A 25,461-nucleotide genomic window follows, 5' to 3' on the forward strand; every position below is an offset into this window, starting at 1 on the left:
CAAAAATTAAACATTTTCAATCATCACACACACTCATGTTTTTGTATCAGCTGTTCATGGTATAATCAATCAATCAACTTGTCATCATTCATGTTGTAATGTCATCACTTTGTCATCAAAACAACCACTAGCTCATAAAACAAGGAATTTTTATGTTTAACTTTCATTATAGAACACATTACTAGCCGGTATGCCCCTTCAAAGGAACTATTAGAAGCTACATTGCAAAGGAGAACCATATAGGTCCAGCGGTTAGCGAAACATAGACAGACAAACATCCTGTTACTTTTACTTCCTCTGAATTATTACTTGTAAAATTATAAACTTGAAAATGAATCAGGAATCTTTTCAAACATCATATAACAGAAAATCTTTTGCTGAAAAGATGGATGATAATAACTGTACTACAGCAGCGGACCAAGATAACAATGTTGAGAAGAAAAATGATAAGGAGCAGAACAATGGGGAACAAAATGATGCTCCTGTAAAGAATAAATACAAGGGTAAATTATTTCAGCTTTAGAGATATTTCCATGAAAAGATAATAGAAAATTGAAATGGATAATCCTTTGATTTTTTTTCTTGCTTTAAACTGATCATGACTAAAGATTCAAGTTAAATAAATTTTAAATTATAATGGCTTAAAATTGTTTTGTATTGATCATGATGCATAAATCCATACTTGTTACCTAAACATTTGAACTACCCTCAATAGACATCAACAAAAAATGTGAAACACTATCGAACGCTATTGTTAGATCACAAAAATAAACCTGCTTCATTTTTGTGTTCAAACAAGACAGACAAAAAACTTTTCATATCCTTAATATATTCCATAACTTTTCTATCCTACTCTACAATTTACCCTGTAGGTCGCAGCAAGTTACCAGTACCACAACCAGACAAATCCGAAGTAAACTTCTGGTCAGCTCTCAAACAATGCATTGGCAAGGAGCTCAGTAAAATCACTATGCCGGTCCATTGGAATGAACCAATTTCACTACTTCAGGTATTGTAACCATGACTATTGATGTACAACTACATAATAGATTACTTTGTCCGTCAGTATGTTTTTTTTTTTATTGTAACAAGCGGCTACGTTCCTAGGCCTTTTTTTTTGGGGGGGGGGTAATTTTTTCTAGGGACGATTTCTCTTGGGAGGGTGTTGGTGCCCTCCCCCAAAATAGTTATAAACCTTCCTGGGACCTATGAGAAGCTACCCTTTTAAGGAGAACCTGATCGGTTTAGCAGTTAGCGAGATCCTTCGGTACAAACACACAGACAAAAAAAGGATTTTAAGTAAATTTGAGATGGGTGGAAAGCATATGAAAAAAAATGGAACATTCTCTTTGGCAAAATATATGAAAAATTTCTTGCGTACCTAGTATAATAAAAGTTTTCTTTTTTGAGGGGGGGGGGGCATGGGGGAACCTTTAGGATAGAAATTGTAATCTTAGATGCATTCAGTGGCCTTTTCGATTAGGTAAATAATGCCTTATGGTACCTATCTATTTTCAATTGTAGAGAATATCTGAGTACATGAACTATTCGCACATTCTGCTGCCAGCCGCCAGAACTATGGATCCTGTTGAACGGCTGGAGCTGGTGGCCACCTTCGCAGTCTCAGCACTGGCCAGCAATGTCGACAGGTAACATGATGCAAGAGAAAGAGAGGAAATTAGATTCTTTATTACTCTGGTCCCCAAAGTTCTAAAATAACGTTTTCTTATTCGTTGGCTAACAACTTTTATTGTTTTTGACTCTTGAATTGAATTTTGATTGGATTATTAATAAAATTGAGTGTCCAAACGTTTCAACCACTAAGGGGGGGGGAAGTTTTGACACATTTGCGTAAACAGTGAGTATTGGCTTTATCTTTGGACTGAGAGGATAGGTTATTAGGGATAAAATCATTCTTATATGATGAATTTCCCCCAGATTTAAGATTTTTTGGATAGGCCTCCAGGTTCCAGAGCTCCAGGCCTCCAGGTCCTCTCTGTACAGGTAAAAATTTAAAAAATAATTTTTTTTTCAAGAGTTAGAAGTCAACTTATGAAACAAAATATGCATTTTTTTCTTCAAATATGTGAATAATATTAAAAAATATGCATATTTTGTCTCATAGGTTGACTTCTAACTCTTCAAAAAAAATTTTTTTTTTTAATTTTTACCTGTACAGAGAGGACCTGGAGGCCTGAAGCTCCGGAACCTGGATGCCTATCCAAAAAATCTTAAATCTGGGGGAAATTCATCATATAAGAATGATTTTATCCCTAATAACCTATCCTCTCAGTCCAAAGATAAAGCCTATACTCACTGTTTACGCAAATGTGTCAAAACTTCCCCTTCCCCCCCCCCCCCCCTTGTTATCTACAGAAGTCGTAATCCTTGGTAGGTCTATTTTCCCTAAATCGAACAAAAAGTTGGAAAAATAACGGCTAACAGCAGGCGGCTCAGCAGTTTAGCCATTTTTTGCGCTATTTTCAATGCAAATCATCACGAAACCTATCTCCACATAGTACTATTTTCTGCTCCAAAATGTTTTCAAACGGTTCTAGCCGGTAGTTGCTGGTACTAGAAATCTGAAAATGTTGTTTTTGTATCATTTCACATAATTTAAAGCATAAATATGTTTCAAAAAGTTGATTCCTACGTAATTTATGACAGATTTGCCCTAAAAATAACCAAAAAACGGCTAAACGGCTGAGCCGTTAGCCGTTACTTTTTCAAATTTTTTGTTCAATTTAGGGAAAATAGACCTACCAAGGATTACTCACGCAGAATTTTAGATCAAAATTCGTATTCTAAGTGTCATTTATACATTGATTTCGAGATGGTTGCATTAACCCCCCCCCCCCCCCTTAATGAAGTTAAAACAAACTAAATCCAAATGCTTTAAAAATCTGGTAAATAAGTACATAACAAAATAGTTTGATAATTAAGTCTTACTTTTAAGAATGGGTAAACCGTTCAATCCTCTGCTTGGAGAGACATACCAGCTTGAACAAGAACACTTTAGAATTGTTTGTGAACAGGTAATAAATATTTTTAAGATGGAGCAGCAAAAAAACTGACGAAACACTAACCGGTAGATCTGTGAACTCTGGCCGCAGCGCTTGGCCCCCTAGCCTGCCTAGCCACGGGCGCTTGCCCCCCACCCCGCCTAGCCTATAACCTAACCTAACCTAAAATAGTTGTTCTTTGTCAGAGTCATAGTTTAAAAATTGAAAAAAATATTTCCAAGAGTATAACGCTGGTCAAGCAAGCATATTATAGAGTAAAATGCAAAGTTTGTAATCGATAGGACAATTCTAACCTGCTTTTTTTAGGTTGGCCATCACCCCCCAGTTGCAGCGTTCCATGCAAACTCTGAAAACAAAGAATTTGTCTTCTATGGATCTATGTATCCCAAGGAATTGCACAGATATTGATTTTATTTAGCGCTGCTACTTTATGTTTTTTTCTGTCTGTTGGATTGCTATGAGTATTTTTAGAAGTAAAATCTTCTTTGGCCCTTTAACTTTTTGTCAGCGTAGCAACTCTTTATTTCTAATTGCTGTTCGTTTATTCATATATGTTCTGCTTATTCTAAAAAAAAACAATAATCTGTTTTAAAAACCCATAGAAACAACGAAAATTTTACAGAAAATTTTTTGTTGTTTTTTGTAGGTAATTTTTTTGCCTTTTTTTAAATAAAAGACTTTTTTTGTATAGGTATAGCAAAATCAAATCCATAAGTTATCTGTGTGGTTACTAGGTGAAGTTTTGGGGTAAAAGCATAGAGTTTCAGCCTAAAGGAGTTTTTACAGTAGAGTTACCATTAACAGGTATTTTTAAATATGATTTAAGGAGCTCATCTGCTCTAGAATTAAAATTTGTTCGTCCATAGTGTATCGCATTTTACCCACAAATCTTTTAGCTGTTCTCTTTTAAAAACCTACCTCTTTTCTTATATTCTTACATTATCATCTATCTTTCACTATCTCCCCTCCCATCACAGTTTATTACTATAAAAATTTAGTTTGAAATTTCCAATCTTAACCTGACCACTGCCATCTAGCCATACAAGATGCGTAGATTTCATATCTAGCAACTAGAAAATCCAATGAAATCTAATTTTTGAGAAAATTAGATTTGAAAATTTCAAGTTCAATTTTCATCCCCTAGGAGTTACCGCACATAGATTATTAATTTAAAATTTTGAATAAGTTTGCTCTTATAAAGTTCTACGTAAAACCACTCCTGAAGTGAGTTAATCAATGGGCATTTTTATCAGTTGCTTTGCTAAGGTCACGGGAATTCAGCCTTAAATAAATCACATATAGAGTGGTTTTATGAAAGACTTCGCGGTTTAATGTTCCTGGTAACGATTATATCCACAAAAAAAAACTATGAACTTTAAAGGGTGCTAGCTGCCTAACGGCTGAACGTAAATGTCATGACCACATACAGTGTTAAATGGCATAAGAAGACCTAAGTTAAATTCGTAAATTGCTGTGATTATTATTGGTTATTTAATTCTTTTCATTCAGGTGATACATACACGTGGAGTAATGTTAACTGCATTGTTCATAATATCATTGTTGGTTCTCTATGGCTAGAACATACGGGTGAGTTAATAACACAACCTTTGTCTTGATCATGTTTTAAAAAAAATTGGATATAAAATGTTGGTACAAAAGACCTCAATACTTAAAACCCGAAAACAAAAGACCTGAAAGACAAAAGACCTAAAGACAAATTACCTAATGGGACAAAAAAATAACTAAAGGGACAAATTACATAATGGGTCAAAAAAACGAAACAACAAATGACCATAAAAGACCTTTAGATAACCGGTGTTTTTTTACATAGCGGACTGAGACATTAGTTGAAAAAAAGGCTAAAGACCTAATGGTGAAAAATGTTAGGGTAACGAGATGATTATAGGGTGACATAGCGGACTATACAGTCATAAATTTATCTTAGTTGAATATCTAACCAATTACATACACTTTTAAATACTATAGAGGTTGGGTGTCATGTTGTAGACTATTTGAGACTGTTTAAAATAATTTTAGTTGAATATTAATTCGATACATGTTGTTTTTACATACTCTTTATCAGATACTATAGAGGTTGGGTGTCATGTTGTAGACTATTTGAGACTGTTTAAACTAATTTTAGTTGAATATTTATCCGATAGATGGTGTTTTTACATACTCTATTTCAGGTACTATGGAGGTTGTATGTCACAATACAGGATTGAAGGCTGTAATTAACTTCAAGCCTGGAGGTTGGTTCTCTGGGGCTGATGATTTACACACTGTTGAAGGATTCATAATTGACAAGTAAGATTTTTATAGTTTCTTATTGGTGGAAAAGTTAGGACTCTGCTAGCTTTTATAATCCAGTTATGATTTAATAATTTCATTTTGTAAGTTAACATTGAGAGAACATGTGTAAAAAACTTGGGGTACCAGTAAAATTTACAGTCCAATGTTCCCTTCCTTCCTGCTTTCACCCTCTTGTTATTTCAATTAAAACATGTATGTTCGTCTATTCATTTATTTAAGGTGAACTACATTTATTAGTTCTAAACATTATCCATCTATCTACTTACAATCTATCTAGGGATTTTTGTATGGCCAGGCCAATGAACTATTTTTTTAAGTATTAGTTCTGAACATTATCTATCTATCTAGGACAATTAAAAATTTCTGTATGGCCGTTGGAATGAACATTATTTATCTTTTTACCTAATTATCCATCTCTATATTTGTATAGGTATCCAACTATCTATTTATTATCTATTTAGGAATAAGACAAAGTTAAAATTTCTGTATGGTCGTTGGACAGAATTCTTGTGTAGTGCAGAACCAGAAACTCTTCAGGAAACTTGGATTTTTTAATTTTACATTCCTTAGAAAATCCAGGGATAAGGGATGGGAAACGTAGGAAAATATTATTTCAGGCCTATTTCAAGCCTAGGCCTATTTCTAGCCTAATAAACCAGTTTTGGGATGGCGCAGTCGTTCGTATATTACGCTAATAAAAAAGCTGTGTGTGTGTGTGTAGATAAAGTATAGAATCAAATTCAGGTAGCTAGTTTAAAGTAAAAAACATAACTTTTTATAAACCTATATATTAATGGCTTTTGTTAAAATGAAGTTTTTTCTCTCCCAAAATTTTTTTATCTTATACTTTGATAATTTGAACTGTCAGAAAGCTATCGTTGGGTTTCCCTCAGACAGATTTTAGTTTGTATTATTTGCATTTTTATTAATGAGTAAAAATTTTATTTGAAAATTTCATTGCTAATTAAAATTCAAAATAAATAAATTAATATGCACTTGGGTAACATTCTATCAAGTATTCTTTGGATACTATTACGTAGTGATAGATTTGTACTGTGTACAAATTGACTAATAGTACAAAAATTAAGGTTAATGTGTTTTATCCATTCCGTATAGAATTTTTAAAATTTGAAATACAACACTTCATTTATAAACTGCCAATTGAATATTCTTAGCTACGCACTTCCTAAAAAATAATCCCGTTATTTTTGTTTTTTCTATATGGCCCTTTTTTAATGTTTAACTCTGAGCAGATTTAATGATTAAGCTAATGTGATCTAACACCATTTATATTTATTTTTCAATAGCAGACGAATCATTATTTTTTCTAGAATTGTCTGCTATATTTATTTTTTAATAGCAGACGAATCATTATTTTTTCTAGAATTGTCTGCTTTTAAAACTTCCCCCAATTGGTGATTGGTTGACAAAAACAGGCCGATTCTTATTGGTTTAGAGTGGTAGCTACTTGGGAGCGTCCGCCAGTTTGATAGTAATTAATAATAGTTGCAATATCCTTTTAGAATCTAGGCCGGGACCTAATTAATGGCCAGGTTTCCTATCCCTTATCCCTGAGAAAATCATTTTGGCAGTCAGTTTGACATCAGGGCTCTAAAGGGATAAGACAATGGCCGAGAATTTGATGTACAGTCCTAATGGTAATAAAAAAAATATCCCTCCTATAGATTACAAACAGTGGTTAATATGTTTGAACACTCAACTTGAAATTCAATAAAAGTCCCTTAAATTCAATTATGGGGACTTATAATAAAAAAAATCCAAATTAATTCTTCTCTAGTCGATGTTGAATATATCTAATATGAACAAGATTGATGCCAACGCTTCTAACCTGCCCAAACATCCACCCCTTCTCATGGGAGCTGTACCATCCAGCAAGGTTTTATGGCAGGTATGGTCATTAAATCATCCTATATTTATTTAGGGGCAATTTTTAATTTTAAGAAGAAAAAAAGTTTTTAAGAAAGAAACAGAAAGTCATTATATAACCAAAAAGTAAACTATTACTATTTTTTTTATAAATCTTAGTTAAGTAAAAAATTATGATTTGTAAATTGTTTGTCAAATTTGATGTCGCAATTTAATTACTTTTTCAGATAAATAATGTCGCAATAAATATGAAATAGTCGTATATAATACCTATCGATTTTCATATTACTTTTTTCATGCTTTCATCCTTTCACATTTAGAGTAGACGACATAACAAAATTTCAACTCTATAAAAGGAAAACTTGTTATTAAATAAAACTTAATATCTTATTCTTTGTTAGGCTGACCCACTGCCCGAGCACTCCAGCCTCTATTACAACTTTTCTTCCTTCACCATGAAATTGAACGAAGCTGGTCAGGGGGGTAAACTCGCCCCCACTGATTGTAGACATAGACCAGATATCAGGTAGATATTCCTAAAAGGCCTAGCAAACACTGAAATCCCCGCTTTCCCTTTTTGAATATATTATAAATAATAGAAGTTTTTCGTTTGTTTTTTTACTACTTTAGGTCAAGTTCGATATTATTGGGTGCTTGGTAGACCTATAGGGGTTAGGCATGCGGGAAAAAAAACTTTCTCCTTATTTTCAATCAATTCTAAAATAGAAGGGTATCAGTGCTGAACAGCCACTTTGTGTGAAAGCGCCGACTTGTTTTTGATTAAGATCTTGGGGGGGGGGGGGTTATATTCCACAATTCGGTGGTGTTACTTAAAGAAAAGAATCTTATTTGGAAGAAGAAATGTTTTAGATAGAAGCTCACATAAGACAGTCATAATGTACTAGAACGTGGATCTTGATTGCCCTAGTGGATAAACAAAAGTTTCTCGTCCTTCCCCAGGACTACTTAGTTGCAAACACTAAGAAACAATGGCTACACTAGTACACATACACACACACACACACACACACACACACACACACACACAGAGGTTCTAGGAAAAACTGAAATTACCTACTATTAAAATATCCTTTAAATTTACCGAAGATTAATCTGAATCTCACGTCCTTTATTTTTTTAGAGCGCTTGAGAATGGAATCCTAGACGAAGCTGCGGCTGAGAAAGCAAGATTAGAAAATAAACAAAGGTGCAATTTTTTTCGTTTTTTCGAGCTTCTCACAAATCAGGAAGTGTTCATGTTCGTTTGCTCTACCTTTGTTTTTAGAGCTTCGCTTTTATGGATGTTGCGATCCTTGTTTAGTGTAAAGGTTAGGAAAATGTAATGAATTAGGAACAAGGATGACAACATACCTAAAAGCGAAGCTCTGAAACGGTGGGATAAACCAACAATAACTCTAGTAGAATGTCAGAACTGAATAATCAGAATATGATATGAACGTACAGACATTCTGTTATCGATTATATAGTTGCTACGCCTTCTAAATCGTACCTAACTACTTCAGGAAACACCACACAAAGTTTGAAATCGATAGGACAATTCTAACATGCCTAAATTAACGAAAAGAGCTAACCGTTACGGACGTACGGATAGACCCTGATTGAAGAAGAGCTTCGCTTTTAAAAAGAATAAAAGTTGGAATTTTGAATCTTTTCAGGGAAGCTCGAAGACCGCACAAGAACAAGGCTGAATCAGAGTGGTGGACTCCAAGATGGTTCCACAAACATAAACATTCACATACAGGTAATATTTTCTTATCTTTTTAGATGTCCTATCTAGCTTAGAACTATTTAGGTTGTATCTAATCATATACAAAGATAGTTTCAAAAAAATTACACAGACTTAGAGGGATGGACTTAAGACTTTAAATTTAACTGTTTACTTAAGTTGAAAAAAAAACAAGTTTTTCTCCTTTTATTTGATAACTGGATTGTGTTTAATTTATCTACCTATAGAAGGTTAATTTTTGTTGTATTGCGGATCAATAAAAAATAAATCCAATTTAATGCTTTTAAAGACCGAGCCATTGATAGGCAGTGACTTAATAGTACTTGACTCAGAGCTACAGGGATGGGCCTCAAGACAAAATAATTTATGTCACACTCTTCCACAAGCTTTTGGCAATTATAAACTATTTTCTTTTATGATAGCACTTAAGGCATGTAGTTTATGGTTAGAAACACGAGATCATTATAATTATGATCGTTTATTCCGAATACTTTTAACTGTAGTCATTTCAGGGATGTCCAAGCTTTTTTGGGAGGTTAGGGACGGGGTAAAAATCTTAAATGGTGTTAGTCCCTCCCCCACAATAAATTATTTTTATATCCTTAACCTTTATTTTATCCTTTTAAATCTCGGAGAAAATCAATCAAAATTCGATAAAATTACCCAAGATTTTTGAGACAACATAAAAGATAACACAGTTATGAAATTTGGTTACGAGGGTAATTTATAGTCCAATGTCCCCTCCCTGCCGGCACATTCCACATCTGATTAACCCTTCTTCATTTAAGTTGTGTTACAATAAACCCACTGAAATAAAGGACAAACATGATTAACAGATTAATCTAATGTCATTGACCTGAATTAAATAAATAAAATTGCTTACTTATAGAGACTTGTAGGTTTTACATGTGAAGATAGGGAAATAGAAGATAAATTACTTTTTTCCATACCTAATCAAAAAGAATGAAATATTACGTCGAATATATTACAATTCCCAATTGTGTAAAAGCTGTAGGTCATGAAAAGGACTATGCCCCATTTTGGGTATATTCTATTTCTGATATCGCCTTTTAAGAGGCGTTAAGTCGTATTTTCACAGTAGCTTTTGAGGTTCCAAAACCCATTATTGGAGATTCTCTAAAAAGGTGAACTCAATCAGTTTAATAGTTATTAAAATCTTGAGCTTCAGATAAAAAATATTGCTACTTAATACATTGGAATATTGGCGATTTTAAGTCAGTTTAACTTGTATTAAAACCCTTTTATTTATGCATAGTTTAATTCCCTGCTGGGTCATTACTGGCCGCGCGCAATCAATGCGCATTGTTCATGTTAAATGAGTGGGCGGGGAGCAATTACGCTCACCAGGGGTCAAATTGTAGCTGACCGCGCATATTTTTGTGCCCTGCGGCAATATTCATTTAGCCCCGAGCCATTTAGTTTTGCCCGGAGGCTAGGAATTGAACCATAAACCACTAATTAACTTAATCCGATTATCTTTTGTTGTTATCAGTAATTAAACCGCATTTAATTACTGCAGTACAATAGGAATAATAAACATTTAATTATTTTTCACAATAGGACTCCATAAAACATCTGCATATCTCCACATTTTGATCTAAAACTGTAATTAAAATAAAATTTTCTCAGCTTGAAATTGGTCAATTCGCTGCATTTAATTGCTCAATTGTAAAAAATTAACATATTTCTCTTTAAGAATAAAAGTTTCAATCTTGTTTTCAATTATCACAGCTTGAAATGTGGTCAAATCGCCCCAGTTAATTATGGAGTTTAAACCATATCTGATTTTTTCTATTGTTTTTCTCAATTAACCCAGCGGGACTTGGGTTATTACACCACATTTAATTACTGATCTACAATGATAAAACAAACAAATATAAAATTTGCATATTTAATATACCCCAAGGGCCTATAATTTTTAATTTTGGGCAAACACGCCCATTTTAATTAGCAAAACTGATTTTATCTATTGTTTTGTTAATTAACTTAGTTATATTTTGGTTTTTAATTACTGCTTTACAATAGTAAAACAAATAAATTATAAAATTATCTCTGCAGGAGATTAAATTAGCATAAAAAGAATATACCCTGAGGCCTTCAAAATATAGCCGGAGGGTTGGATGATATTCAAAGGGGGCGTAACTCTTTATTCACAGTTTGAACCTAATTGTTTGTGGTCAAAGAATTTATAGAAATGGGTTGTTATTTCAACAAGGATAATTGTCTTCAAAGGCAGCGCAGCCTAATCAATCTAATAACATTACAAATAATTGTTTGGATTGTTGGGATATATTTTCCAATTTTAAAAATTATTTAATTTATTTTTAGTATATAATTTAAATTCATCAATAAAAAATACATTAAATAAATCCACCTTACCATTGTCAAGATAGTTTCAAGCGGATGGACGTACAGCCTTACGATATAGTCCTACATTAGCTGCGCTCCTAAGAATGGGGTTGTTATTTCAATAATGTCCAATTATCCCAATAGGAATGGAACTTTATCTGAGGGCATGTTTTCAAAAAAAAGCTAAAATTAAAGGGGTATAGTCCCTTTAGTGTCAACGCCTCTTAAGGGGCGTTTCGTCGTATTTTCAAAAATTTTATCGAATCGAATTTAAGGTAGAACTACTTTTATGTAATGATATAAACATGAATGACTTTATTGTCTTTCAAATTTTTTTTTGTAAAATTCAAATACTGTAATACACACATACAATAAAAATTAAAATCATGAATTTTGTAATAACATCTGAAAGTTTAAAGGCAACATATCAATGGTCATTGGAATTTAATAGGTCGGGTTTTTAATTAAAATCTGTGTCTATTTACCTTATTTATATAAATTTGCAAACAAAGCAATATTGTATAATATTCAGAGAAATAGCGTAAGCAAAATATACAGAGAGGAGAGTTTAACGTGTTATCTATAATACAAAGTAGAACGATGTCTGTCTGTTTGTTTGTCTGTCTGTTTGTTTGTCTGTCTGTCTGTTTGTCTGTCTGTTTGTAGCGAAGGATCTCGCTAACCACTGAACCGATCGTGTTCTCCTTTACAGGGTAGCTTCTCATAGGTCCCGGGAAGGCTTATAACTATTTTCTTGGGGGGTGGGACACCCCCGACCCCCCCCCCCAAAAAAAAAAATTTCTTTTAAAAACTAAAATTAAAAAAGTGGGGTCGACTACCCCCCCCCCCCAAAAAAAAAAAAATTTCCCACTCCCCCAAAAAAAAAAAAAATTTATTTTTCTTTTAAATCTAAAATACGAAAAATTGGTTTGATTAAACCTCTTGAGGCAAAGCCTCTAGAGACTAGGGGCGAAGCAGCTAGTCTCTTTTAAAAGATTTTATCTTCCATTTTTTCTCCCGATATTTATAACCCTCGACGGAAGCAAAACTCGGCACATCCACTTGTTTATTGAAAAGAAATGATAGGTTCTAGTCTACCCAGGTTCTACGAAATACCAGAAAAAAAACTCGTTTTACCAGAAAAGTGGTAAAGCTGGTCAACCTGGTATAATATACCAGTTTCGTGGTAAATTTTACCAGCAAAAATTTTAGCCAAAAAATTAGTCAAATTTTACCATTTTTTTTGTAAAATTTGACGAAACAAAAAAACCCGTTTTTTGTGTTTTAAATAAAAAACAGCTCTTCATAATCAGTTGTAGTACTTTAAAATAATGACTTTTATACAATGAAGCCTAAATTTAAATTTTTTTTTTTTTTTTCAATTTTACCACTTTTGGAAGTTTTACCAAAAATGTGGTCAATTTTACAACTCTATTTTTCAGGTTAAGTCCGAATTTTCGGACTTAGACAAAAAAACACAATTTGGTCAATTTTTACCAAAAAGTTGGTAAAATTTGACAAGGTATTTTTTTAGGCTAAGTCCAGATTTTTGGACTTTGCCAAAAAAAATGAACTTGGTAAAATTTGACCAACTTTTTGGTAAAAATTGACAAGGTAAATTTTTAGGCTAAGTCCAAATTTTTGGACTTTGCCAAAAAAAAAAACTTGGTAAAATTTGACCAACTTTTTGGTAAAAATTGACAAGGTAAATTTTTAGGCTAAGTCCAAATTTTTTGACTTTGCCAAAAAAAAAAACTTGGTAAAATTTGACCAACTTTTTGGTAAAAATTGACAAGGTAAATTTTTAGGCTAAGTCCAAATTTTTGGACTTTGCCAAAAAAAAAAACTTGGTAAAATTTGACCAACTTTTTGGTAAAAATTGACAAGGTAAATTTTTAGGCTAAGTCCAGATTTTTGGACTCTGCCAAAAAAAAAAACTTGGTAAAATTTGACCAACTTTTTGGTAAAAATTGACAAGGTAAATTTTTTGGCTAAGTCCAGATTTTTCCAAACAAACATCCTTCTACTTAATGATAAACATCGCAAATAAAATATAATGAGGAAATATTCAGACCTAATACTTTCCAAACAAAGCATCCTTTTACTCAGCACTATTTGCTTTCGTTATATCGAATATGAAATTAATAAAATATGATGATAATGATTTTATTTAGAATTTATTTCATATTATAACATAACAGGTCATATAGATATTATCCAGGTCAATACTGAAACTACAAAAGATTGGCATCCAAGATAACAACAGTCTACTACTGATGCCTAAATGTCGATTGATAACAGTGCCACCTGGAGAGGTAAATTGTAATGCTGCTTTTATGGAGATTAATGTACTGAAGAACAATCAGGCAAGTCTCCTACCTGGAGGTACTCTGACTATTTGGCTGGAAGTTATAAAACCTGGACCTGAAAGTGCAGTATCCTGTCTCTCTGGTGACCTGGAGAATTGTTTTGAGGATCCAGAGTTTACTGATTGTTTGATAGAAACTAGTACATCCAAATTAAAAGTGCACAAGTTTATACTTGCCTCAAGATCTCCAGTATTTAAGGTAGGTTTTTCCATTCTTACTTGTTAATTAAATTCTTGTCAATATTTTTAGGTAAATTTTTAGGCTAAGTCCAGATTTTTCCAAACAAACATCCTTCTACTTAATGATAAAAATCGCAAATAAAATATAATGATGATAATGATTTTATTTAGAATTTATTTCATATTATAACATAACAGGTCATATAGATATTATCCAGGTCAATACTGAAACTACAAAACTTACTAGTATCGTTTCTGTAAATAACATTTTTTAGAATTTTAGCTTGTGGAATGTTTGGAGCTCTCGAGTAGAACTTAATTAATAAACACCGATTGGGCGGATTGTAATCAATACGCTTTATATGTTAAAGTCAATATTTTTTAGAATTTTAGCTGTGGAATGTTAGGTGTCAACATTGTCGTCATAATAAACACTGATTGTAATCAATACGCTTTATTTAAGTTAATTTTAACTGACTAACAGAATATTCTCTGTTCAACATTGATCGTCATAATAAAACTTATTAGTATCGTTCTGTAAATTATTTGTTAATTTTAACTGACTAACATATTTTAACATATTTTCTCGGTTCAACATTGTCGTTATAATAAATATAATGAAATTTTTTGTATAATCTGTGACTGTTACATGTTGAGATGGAACTCTCGTTGTTCTCCATGGAACTGCAAAGCTCCACGTACTTCAAAACTGGTTCAACTCCAAAATCCTGAAAAAGAATATTCATTTTTAAATTAAGCAATTAAAGGATTAACAAATCAAAAAGGCCTTACAAAAAGGAAAGTTAACGGTTTTGGGAAAATTTCATGGAGAAAGTAGATACAGCTTGTGTATGTGCCTGCTTATTAGAGAAAGTTTAATTCAGTTATCAATACATAACCAGACTGAGAGAAACTAAGAATGTCTTATAACGGGAATTTGGAGTTATGGTATGAATTAAATAGTCGTATGTTAGTACTAAGAGAGAGTCTAGAGATTAGAGCCAGAACTGACAATGTCGAGATCCAGAGGGAGGTTTGTAAGAGGTTATATCAACATGGATGGATTACTACACATCTTAATCGCTGCCGTCCTTCCCCTCTGCTGCCCGCCGCTGCCCAGGCTGCCGAACTGGCAGCTGTTCTTCACGAAGTAAACATGCACGAGGATGAATGTAATGCTGTTTAGATTTTAATAATATCCTGAATGTACTGTTTCAATAATATAAAGTAGTAAAATCTAATTTTAAATAGCTACCTATCTAGTACATTATTTTTATGTATTAACTTTTGTCTAACCAGTTTAATATCTATCTAATAAATTTAATAATAGCTTAATTGTTAATATAATTTAGTATACAGTTTCATAAAGGTAGTTCGATGTGTGTCTGTGTATATTAACTTCATATTTGTTATGCTTGTATACATGGAAACTACCTTTTGGGGCCGAGGTGTTGCCGTAGTTGCGTGTAGGATTATTCCAACTATCTTTTATTACAAATAATTAAACACTTACTTTTAACGGATGAATTTCTGATGGCAACAGCTTCATGTTGGTGCTTAAGAAATGTTCCACGGTCGAATTGCGGTCAGCTTATAATCAGAGAATACACCCAGCTGTGTGCGAAGCTAAACCTGAAAAAGAATATTAATTGAAATATAATTTATATATATTTTTAATATTATTTTACATAAAACACATCTTATAATATCTTTCTATTAAGGGTATAAAACTTCGTTACGCTTAAAACAATCATAAACCTTAAAGGGCGAATATAGGTTGGATATAATATGAGCTTATTTCAAAGGTGCTATTATATAAATTATAATAAATAATTTAAAGATAATGACATATAGCTAATTGTATTAGTCTGTTTACAGCTTATAAAACCTGTCTAACTCAAGATAATATTATGTAATTAGTGTGGTTCCCTAAGAACTCAAACACTCTACCGGTATCACACAAGGCTTCGTAGCAAGGTTGAATTAAAAAGGTTTCGTTAAAGGATAGTCTTAATAACATGGCCTAAAATATCCATGTTCTTATTAAAATTATTTTAACACTTACTTCTATGTAAACCATTCACTAATTGCAGCGCCCATATATTTTCTCACGAATCTGATTCCTGGTTAAGTCTGAAAAACAATATTAATTGAAATATAATTTGTTAATATTTCTATTATTATTTATATATATTAATAGTAGAATACTTTAAATATTAAGAATAGGATAAAAAGTCGTTCTTATATCATATATCAAAAAGGTTTAAAAAATTATAAAACAAACAGTTTATCGAAGTAGCTTAAAACCATGCGTAAGGTCCTAAATTATATTGATTTTTTTATTACATTATTTAAAACTTACTACTAAGTGAGCCCTTCTTTAATTGCAGCGCCCAAATAGTTATTTCTGATGAATCAGTGTTGCTCAACCTGAAAAACAATATTCAATTTAAATATAATTTATTAATATTTCTTACATTCATATATATTAAACCCGGATTATTTAATATTAAGAATAGGATAAAAAGTGTTTCTTAGATCAAATCAAAAAGGTTTAAAAAAGGCTTAAAACAATTATCCTATTATATATATTAATATTGTTCTCTTTTACAACGAAGCTTTTTATTTATTTTAATCTATAGCTGAAACTCAAATTAAAAATAGGATGAGGCCTCGACTTTTCTCTTCCTACTTTAAGTGCCCCTAGAGGCTTCTAAGGGGCATAGCCGCTAGTAAAACTTAAACCGTTAATCGAAGGCAGCCTAAAACCGTACGCTCAAGGTCCTATATTATTAATGTTTTTATATTAAAATTATTTAAACACTTACTTTTACGCAAACCACTCTTTGATTGCAGGGTCCATATACTAACAGCCAAGACTGAAGGTGGACACGTACTTTTTTAAACATCTGACTATCATCTCTTTGATTGCAGGGTCCATATATCAACACTAACAGCCAAGACTGGTAGACATAACATCAAGTATCATGCCAGTATAGCAAGGTACTTTTTTAAACTTCTGAATATATAGCTCTCTAGGAGTTCTTAACTGACATTCATATAAATCTTGTGACATGGACCATCTCCTGTCAATCATACTTGGATATAACACGTATTTTCTCTAAGAGACTTGAACTATAACACTCATTGTTTACAATAGTTTTCAATCGGTATAGCGGCATTCATGCACATGCTCTGTACAGGTATACAACTTTATATTGAAAAATATTTCTTTTATATCCATTGCAATATATTTTTTTATATTTTATCGATGATATTTCATTTAAGTCATTGCCAAAAATATATTACATTCACATTAAAAAAAATTTACATTTATTTAACTTTCGTAACCCTGTTTTCAGATGATAAAATCAACGTGCTGGACAAAGTTGCCAAACTTTAAAAAACACCTTATGTATATAATATCATTTTAATATTTTACCGGTTAATTAATTAAAACTGCATAACTTATATAATTCATGAAATGTTATTATTCGTTGCAATTTTACGATTAAAAATATAACTGTCTTGCAAAGTGTTTTGCCACCTATTCAATCTGTATGTTGGCAACCGTAACTTTCCATCGGCGCAATAATTCAACTGGACTATATGACTACGGTGCATTTTTGTATTTTAGTAATCATTTTTAGTGAAATTACAGTGAATTAAGACGTTAATATGTATCATTCTGTTTTATAATTCAAATTTTATCATTAATTATTGAAAATTCTTTCTAAAATATTCTTCGTATTCGTTTTTTCTCCCATTTTTGGGACTCTTTTTAGCTTACGTAATATACAGGACTTTTTTAAATGTAAAATTAATAAATATATGTCTTGCACCGTAGTATAAACGGATTGTCGCAAATATAGGAGTACAATTATAAGAATGAAACTACTTTTTTGGCCCAGAGGTGCCGGAGGCACTGGCTAAAAATAACTGTTTTTAATCTTATGCTTTTAGATTTTTATATTCGTAGAAAACCATGCATATAATACGATATGCTAGTTACCTAGTTTTTTGGCGTATGAATGAGAACACCTGTTCCTATCCACCGGATTCGAATGAATACGAGCTATTTTTATTTTGTAATTTTTTATTTCTTAAATATTCTACCTTTTCAGATAGTTCTGAATAACAGGCTATTCAAGTTAATCACCTGGGTACGCGTACATCATAATAACAGGTATGGGTGTATATTAGCTGTATAAGATTTATTTTTTTTCTCCTGCTACAAAATTTGTTCTAAATAAATAGGGGGGGGGGGGGGAAGTTTTGACACATTTGCGTAAACAGGGAGTATAGGCTTTATCTTTGGACTGAGAGTATAGGTTATTAGGGATAAAATCATTCTTATATGATGAATTTTCCCAAGTTTTAATATTTTTTGGATAGGCCTCCAGGTTCCGGAGCTCCAGGCCTTCTCCCCCCCCCCCCTTGTTTAAGGACAAATAAAATACCGGAAAGTTAAAAAACATTAATCACACCCCTCCCAAAAATAAACAAGACAAACAAAATAATCATTCCTCAAATTAGGATGGATCCATACCAATACCACGAGCTGCATGACAGATGGGACGCCCTCATGGTTAGGATGTTGAGACTCTTCTCCAAGCTAAATATTCGAGTTCAAGAAGAATCATGTGGCATTGATGACGCTGTTGAAATAGTAAAACTCTTATACCATCACGGTTGGGTAGAGACACACTTAAAGAAGATTGAACCTATGCCCGAGAATCTCTACGAGAACGAGAGACCCCGCCTGGATGATACCGAGAGACGTGTCATTGACCATGAAGCCGACTGTGCACCTTTCCTCACCAACGTCAGCCCTTTTTTCTAAATAAAACCCAGAGTAACAAGGTAAAAACTACGAAATTATTGCAGGGGTGTATATTCTGCTCCGGGGGGGGGGGAGGGGAGGGGGAAAAAAGAAATAAGTGGATCAATGATGGAAGTTGCTTCAAATCACATGCTCTTGTTCATGGCTAGTTGTCTTTTGTAGCAGGGGAAAAAATTGTTTTTAACCAAAAAATGTTTCAGAATTCTTTGAGTTTCTTCATTAAAAAACGCTTTAGTTTTCTCATTTTTAATTCAATGTTCTTTCCTTTCAGGGAAGAGAAAGGAGAAGCTAGGAGAAGCCGAGCTCGCCGCCGGCGATTTCATCCAGCCTCCGGATATCCATGCTGAAAGCGAATTTTAATTGTAATTTGTGGCGTTATCCTCTTAGAAAATTTTGTTTGTATTATTTAACTCCCCATCCCCCCCCCTCCCCCCCAAACTAAATTGCTGGGTTAGGTTAGGCTAGGTTAAGTTATACGGCTAGGTAGAGGCCAGGGGCCGTTTTTCTAGGGGGGGGGGGTATTTCCTAAGAGGATAACATCAATTTGTTCTTTCAGAACATTTACGTTAACCTCTCTTTGATTGCAGCGCCCATATATTTTATAATTAAGTACCCATGGTGACAGTGATCGAGCCCCACTGGTTGTGCAGATATATAATTTCCTGCATATAAACATTAATAAACATTATTTACCCCTAAAGCCGACGATTACGTATGCACGTGTACAGTTTTTTAAGCTTCTGGCTATAGCTCTCTAGGAGATCTTAATTGATATGTTTTATTTTTTGTTTTTGTTTTTTGATATTTTTGTTATGTTGTTTTTTATTATTTATTATTATTTATTTTATAGCAAATTAACAAATTTTCTGGGTTCAACATTGTTGTTATAATAAAACTCCATGCAACTGCAGAATTCTGCAAAAGTCACGACCAGTGGGGCTCGATTATATATGCGTTCGTCGGCTTTTCAGGGAAGGCAGGAAATTTATATAGGTATTATCCAGGTCAGGACTGGAACAAACAAAATTTTATGTATATATTGTATATAGTTATTTTTTTCAAAGTAAAAAAATGTCAGACCAACGCTGGATGACGTATGTATAATTGGATCACAATTTTGATAGGTAAGTTTAATTAATTTTATACACAATCAAAGAATAAATAAGGGTATTTTCTTGTTTGTAACTCTAACTCTTTATTTTGTGAGTTCCTTTGACATTTAATTTTGGTTTCAAAAAGTGTCACTCCCCCCCCCCCCCCCTTTTTTACTTTCTCCTTCTTTCGTTATATGTAAACAAGTAATAACCTTATTATTATAACCAGGGGTGTATATTCTGCACAAGATTTATTTTTTTTCCCCTGCTACAAATTTTTTTATTTTTTTTCCCCCCCTAGATTTTTCTGAAAAAGTAGGGGGGGAAATAGAAAAATATTTAAAGAACTCTATACTTCATTTATTTTATCCCTCCTACCACACATTTCTTTATTTTTTTTTCACCAAGGAGGGGGGGGGGGGGGGAAATGGAAAAAATGTTTTCAGTTTTCTTAATTTTTACATTTTTTTTTCCTCCAACCACTTATTTTTTATTTCCACCCCCCCCCCCCCTGAGCAGGGGATCCCATGCAGAATATACATCCCTGATTATAACATATACTTCTTATTTCAGGAGTTACCTATACACCCCTGTTAGACGTTATTGCAATGGGAGACAATTTGATTGGTACACTCTCTAAAGCTCTACTGAAGCGTATAAGAAGTGGAGATAAGAGGAAAAATGTACAGGTGACTTTTTACAACTAATTATTTCTACATATTTAAGATGAGACCTTACTTTTCATTACTGTACTTAAAGTATAATCTATGCTCGACTTTAATTTCTATTTTTCACTTGCAGTCAGCGCACTATAAACATGCTTGCTCTTACACCAGTATAGTCATATGTACTGTAATCAATTGACACGTGTAGCTTGCCCAAATAACGATCCATAACAACTCCCCTATATTATTTTAAATAAGTAATTCACTAATTATGTAATCTTTTTCCAGTTGCAGCATAAACTGAGGTCCATAAGAAAACTCTTCTGTACTGCAACGAGAACCAGAAAATGGCGCAAGAAACCTCCACAAAGTGAAGACAGTCAGCCATTACTAGAAGAAGAACAGCAGGAGGATTTGATGGATGTGGAATATGAGAACGAAACTGCATCGTCAAAAGGTAACCTACAATATCTGTAATATAAAGTAGAACGATGTCGGTCTGTCTGTTTGTTGTTTGTTTGTCCAAATTCCCACAAACATTGTCTCCCAATTTTTGTTTTTTATTTTCCTTTCAATCTAAATTTCAAACAATTGGTTTGATCAAACGTTAGTTAAGTTTGTCTCAAGATATCCTTGTTCCAGGGGTGTATATTCTACATGGGATCCCTTAACCTAACCCACCTTCACCCACTCTCTACATTTATCTACTTTTTCTGGAATTTTTAATTTTTTAACTTTCTAATTTGACTAGTTTTTCTTTACGGCATTATCCTTATACTAAAGTAACAGGATGTCTGTGTGTCTGTTCAAAAGGATCTTGCTAACCGCTGAACCGATTGGGTTCTCCTTTACAGGGTACCTTCACATAGGTCCCGGGAAGGTTTATAACTATAAAACACCATGTTTAACATCGTATTTTTTTAGGTAAAGTTTGTACAGGCTGCAATACCAACTTCACAAAGGAAACCGAAAGTATATGTTATCAATGCTACGCAAACCAAGTTTTGGAGCGATTAAATAACAATCCTGAAGAAACAAACTACATTAATATTGTTGTAGACAATATTAACAACAATAATACCAACGATAATAATGATGCAGACAATGACAGCATTCAAGATGCCGAGGACTGGGAACACGTCGAATTGTTTGATATACCTGAAGATGATTTTGACCCAGATGATGACGATGACCCTGATGACGAACCTGATGGCGAACCTGATGGCGAACCTGATGGCGATCATGACGGGGATCCCTTCAAACATCTTACAGAACTTGAGAAAGAAATTGTTAATGATTTCAGAAGCGTTTGTGTTCTAGACAACCCCATCTCTCACAACAAAGTTAGAATCATCCTGGCAATTCTGAAACGCTCGTGTATTTTCAAATTTCCGTCATATAATACATTATTCAAACCCAAATACAAAGTTGAAATCAAAGAAAACAAATATAATCCTACAAATGCTCCTGGTTCACTGATTGAGTGCAGGTATGTTTATATACGATTTAGAAAGCGTAGCATTTCTATAATCATTACCAGAATTTCCGTACGTCCATTTTAAACATGTCGATTTTTCTCCTTTTTTAACAACAAACTTTCAAGTGTTCTAATTATCAGTTTGATCATTCTTTGGTATATTGCTTCCTGCGACAACTTGAGAACAATATTATAAGCTATTATTAGTTAAAAATATATTTCTTTTTCCAGATTCCCTACCTATGAGATCCTCCAAGACGCCATCACAGACTTTAAACGGTTGAATGGACAACAGGCCGTTGATGATCATATAACTTTTGACATCTCGGGCGACGGAGTGAAAGCAGCTCAGGGATCTCATATCTCCTATTATACTGTCTGGATTAGGTAAGTAATTAATATATTGTGGATTTGAAAGGGTTGGGTTGGGATAAAGTTCTTTTCATATACAGCATGACCCTCGAAAAAATATTTTTTAGGAATGGCACCCTATATTTCAAAGGATATCGAAATATTTGTTTTACATCAATTGACAGCCCAGATTTTTAAAGCCAAAGTTTAGGAAACCATTCAATAAAGAAATAAAAAAGAAAACTAAGTTTACAATTGATACTTTTTTCTATTGCATACATATATAAAAATCTGTCTTACTGTATACCAGGACTTAATTAATACCATAAGTAAACCTAGTTTTTACCACTTTTACGGTAAAATTTTACCAGCCTTTACGTTTTATAAATCAGTAACTACAATTTTAATTCTAAGTTATTAAATGCTATTATTATTAATTCTTCTTTATTATTTCAGGTTATTCTTCAACAAGGATTTCAGTGTTATATTGCCAGTCAGCATATTTGAGAAGACGAGGAGGCGTCCCTACAGTTACAACTTTCTGGATAATGTTACCCGATTCATCAACAAACTAATTCAAGAAGGATTACCTGGACATACCTTTCAATGTAGAACCATCATCCACGATGCCGTTGCGAGAGCCGATGTATTCGGCATTCTTGGCCATGGATCAAAAAATGGATGCCCACACTGTGACCTTCCAGGGATGGCTTTTTCACAGACTTATCTCCGTCAAAAGAACTTGGTATTGTTCGAATCAATGAATGTATTTTACCCCAGTGACAGTCAAAATATGGGTACGCCGAGGTCTGACGAGAAATTCCGCAAGTTAGAGGAAAATAATCAGAACATGAAAACCAGTTTTTCTGAGCTTGACCCGAGCTTGGATTTAATACAAGATACCCCCAGTGATCCGATGCACGCGTTGCACCTGGGCTATGTAAAGAAAGTGATGACGTACCTGAAGAAAGGACGTAATAGTTATCCAGAATTGGAAGAAGAAGACTTAGTTCAAATGGAGAGAATTACAGGGATGTACTGCATTTGACTAAAGAAATGACGCGTAAAATAGGTGTTTTCTTCGCGCATTTCTCGGCACTGCGATAAAATTCTGCATTTTTAGATTTATGTCTATTACACATTATTTGTACGCCTTGTTATGCCGCTTAAAAGAGTGTTAGTTTGAAAAGTTTAAAGAACTTAAATTTTGAAAATTTTCTCCTTATCACCCATATTTTACCATGAACTGCAGTAACTCCAATTATAGATGAAATCAACGATCAATTGAAGCTTGTTGGCGATTTTGATCGCGTTCCCCGTACGTCCATCATGCGCCTGACAGAGAAGAAGCTAGCCCTCAATTTGAAAAGTTCTGAATTCAAAGTACTGGGCTTTTACCATATGATATTTTATGCAGAGGTAGGTTTTTACCATATTATAATCTTTTTAGAATTTAAAGCTTATTTCAGTTTCATTATATTGTATAGCAATAACATTCTTTTTAAATTTGCGCACGTGTGCTATATTATATATATATTTCTATTGAGGAGGGTGGACTTCCAATAAGTATATAGGGCGAAGCCCCTAGAGGCTAGGGGCGAAAGAGCTAGTTTTCCCTTAAATTATTACAATGTTTTTTTTTCCAGTTGGCAAATCTTAAAGATGAACAACGTCTGATATGCAAGTTTTTATTCCACATATTGCGCTGTCTCGAAGAGCATATAACAACTGAACGTGTGGCTGAGCTCAAGACCATGATAATGGTCCTGAACTCAAAATTGGCGGAGATGTACGGCGAATCGTGCTTGAGTTACAATACTCACATGCTTTACCATATGCCGGAACATGTCCGCCGGTTTGGACCATCCATGGCGTTCAGTTGTTATGCTTTCGAAAGTGCCAATCATGTGATTGCAACTTACATCCGAGGATATAATTTTGGCCTTAAAGAGGTTTCAAACAGGTAATACTATTTTTTTTTAGTTGAGTTCCTTTGACTTTTAGTTTTGGTTTCAAGAAGTGTCACTTCTCCCCCCCCCCCCACTCTTTACAAATTTTAATGTAATTTTTAAAAATGTAACATAACTTTCTTTCCGTGTATTGCTGATCAAACACTTAAGCTATAACGATTTCACCAGCAACATACCTTTCCGTTTAACAGCCATTAATGACATAAATGACATATTTAGATTGTTGATATTTCACACAGTGAAACCGTACATAAATGAAAAGCTGGCTGTCAGGGGAAAAAGGAATGCCAACAAACGAAAGTTCGAAAGAAATCAATTCTATACAGACTGCCAAGACCTCTACTTTGTCCCAGACTGCCGTCGTGATAAAACAGTATGGTTGGTCCACAAAGTGAGGACATTTTTTCCGGCATACACCTTTCCTGAAGATTCCAGAATAATAGGTAGGGGTGTATATTTTGCACATGATTAATTGTTGTATAGAAATATTTCATGAACTATACATTTCATCTAATTCCTTTTTAACCTACCACAATTTATTTGTAATTCTTTATCATGCCAGGAGGAGAGTGTGGTAAAGGGGGGAGGGGGGGTCTAGGAAATATGAATTAAGTTTTATGGTTTTAAACACTGAAAATATACACCCCTGGTATTAGGAGTAGGCAAGACTGACGATCCCGAAGACTATAGCCATCCTCCAACAGAACTAGCCTCCAACCTACTGAAGTACAGAGTAGCACATATCTCCGTACACCTGTTGCATCAAGATGTCTCCATCGTAATTCCTATCGGAATTTAATTTTGTACATTGAAAGCAGAGAAAGGGGGGGGGGGGGAAATGACACTTTTTGAAACCAAAACTAAAAGTTCCATATTGTACCCTTATAAAACAACTGCCATGCAAAATTACAGATCTGTAACTGTTTCTTTAGTTCAGTTCCTTTGACTTTTAGTTTTGGTTTCAAAAAGTGTCACTTCCCCCCCCCCCCCCCCCCCCCCTTTTGTTATAATATGTATGTAAAATGTTGTAAAATTCAACTGAAGGCCCTTCCCTCTTTATTTGGAATTTATGTGAAATGTACTTTAAAATATTTTTTCATTAAAATTATTTTTTATAGCTAATTTTAAAAAAGGCATTTCAACTAAATTTAGCAAAACCCTACCTTTTTGGCC

The 25,461-nt window shown here is 33.4% G+C and overlaps 3 protein-coding genes and 1 long non-coding RNA gene across 4 annotated transcripts in view; 3 read left to right on the top strand and 1 right to left on the bottom strand.

Moving 5' to 3' along the window:
* Window positions 1-12: 12 nt before the first annotated feature.
* The window catches only part of LOC145331960 (oxysterol-binding protein-related protein 2-like), a 38,775-nt gene continuing 13,326 nt past the window's right edge, over window positions 13-25,461 (top strand). Inside the window, exons 1-14 of the mRNA XM_080176833.1 lie at window positions 13-142; window positions 339-503; window positions 873-1,009; window positions 1,525-1,649; window positions 2,957-3,035; window positions 3,330-3,411; window positions 3,756-3,827; window positions 4,533-4,610; window positions 5,213-5,330; window positions 5,798-5,871; window positions 7,133-7,245; window positions 7,625-7,749; window positions 8,365-8,430; window positions 8,900-8,985. Coding sequence (XP_080032959.1) covers window positions 386-503; window positions 873-1,009; window positions 1,525-1,649; window positions 2,957-3,035; window positions 3,330-3,411; window positions 3,756-3,827; window positions 4,533-4,610; window positions 5,213-5,330; window positions 5,798-5,871; window positions 7,133-7,245; window positions 7,625-7,749; window positions 8,365-8,430; window positions 8,900-8,985 — 1,273 coding nt within the window. The 5' untranslated portion in view covers window positions 13-142; window positions 339-385. The remainder of the gene's footprint in view (window positions 143-338; window positions 504-872; window positions 1,010-1,524; window positions 1,650-2,956; window positions 3,036-3,329; window positions 3,412-3,755; window positions 3,828-4,532; window positions 4,611-5,212; window positions 5,331-5,797; window positions 5,872-7,132; window positions 7,246-7,624; window positions 7,750-8,364; window positions 8,431-8,899; window positions 8,986-25,461) is intronic.
* Window positions 14,066-15,520, bottom strand: LOC145331968 (uncharacterized). Its single transcript, XR_013883972.1, has 2 exons — window positions 15,402-15,520; window positions 14,066-14,616 (listed from the first exon to the last, which is right to left on the bottom strand). It is a non-coding gene; the product is annotated as an uncharacterized LOC145331968 (long non-coding RNA).
* On the top strand, window positions 19,746-23,366 carry LOC145332374 (uncharacterized). The gene is made up of 6 exons (XM_080177374.1): window positions 19,746-19,855; window positions 20,399-20,514; window positions 20,779-20,947; window positions 21,415-21,979; window positions 22,199-22,354; window positions 22,775-23,366. Exons 1-6 carry the CDS (start codon window positions 19,828-19,830, stop codon window positions 23,364-23,366), a joined length of 1,626 nt encoding a protein of 541 aa, XP_080033500.1. The 5' UTR covers window positions 19,746-19,827.
* LOC145331964 (uncharacterized) lies at window positions 23,592-25,163 on the top strand. Its single transcript, XM_080176837.1, has 4 exons — window positions 23,592-23,737; window positions 23,965-24,281; window positions 24,508-24,731; window positions 24,945-25,163. The coding sequence occupies exons 1-4, from the start codon at window positions 23,648-23,650 to the stop codon at window positions 25,085-25,087; spliced, it is 774 nt and encodes a 257-aa protein (XP_080032963.1). The 5' UTR covers window positions 23,592-23,647; the 3' UTR covers window positions 25,088-25,163.

Source organism: Acartia tonsa, chromosome 11, assembly GCF_053477335.1.
Source record: "Acartia tonsa isolate MP-2025a chromosome 11, ASM5347733v1, whole genome shotgun sequence".
NCBI classification, from domain to species: domain Eukaryota; kingdom Metazoa; phylum Arthropoda; class Copepoda; order Calanoida; family Acartiidae; genus Acartia; species Acartia tonsa.

What these genes read in the sequence shown, in the direction of transcription:
- LOC145331964 (XM_080176837.1), top strand. Translation starts at nt 23,648, where the DNA reads ATGCGCCTGACAGAGAAGAAGCTAGCCCTCAATTTGAAAAGTTCTGAA. An exon ending in CTTAAAGAGGTTTCAAACAG is followed by an intron (nt 24,282 to 24,507) that starts GTAATACTATTT and finishes TGACATATTTAG; the next exon opens with ATTGTTGATATTTCACACAG. An exon ending in TGAAGATTCCAGAATAATAG is followed by an intron (nt 24,732 to 24,944) that starts GTAGGGGTGTAT and finishes CCCTGGTATTAG; the next exon opens with GAGTAGGCAAGACTGACGAT.
- LOC145332374 (XM_080177374.1), top strand. Translation starts at nt 19,828, where the DNA reads ATGTATAATTGGATCACAATTTTGATAG. An exon ending in GGTTCACTGATTGAGTGCAG is followed by an intron (nt 21,980 to 22,198) that starts GTATGTTTATAT and finishes TTCTTTTTCCAG; the next exon opens with ATTCCCTACCTATGAGATCC. An exon ending in TATTATACTGTCTGGATTAG is followed by an intron (nt 22,355 to 22,774) that starts GTAAGTAATTAA and finishes TTATTATTTCAG; the next exon opens with GTTATTCTTCAACAAGGATT.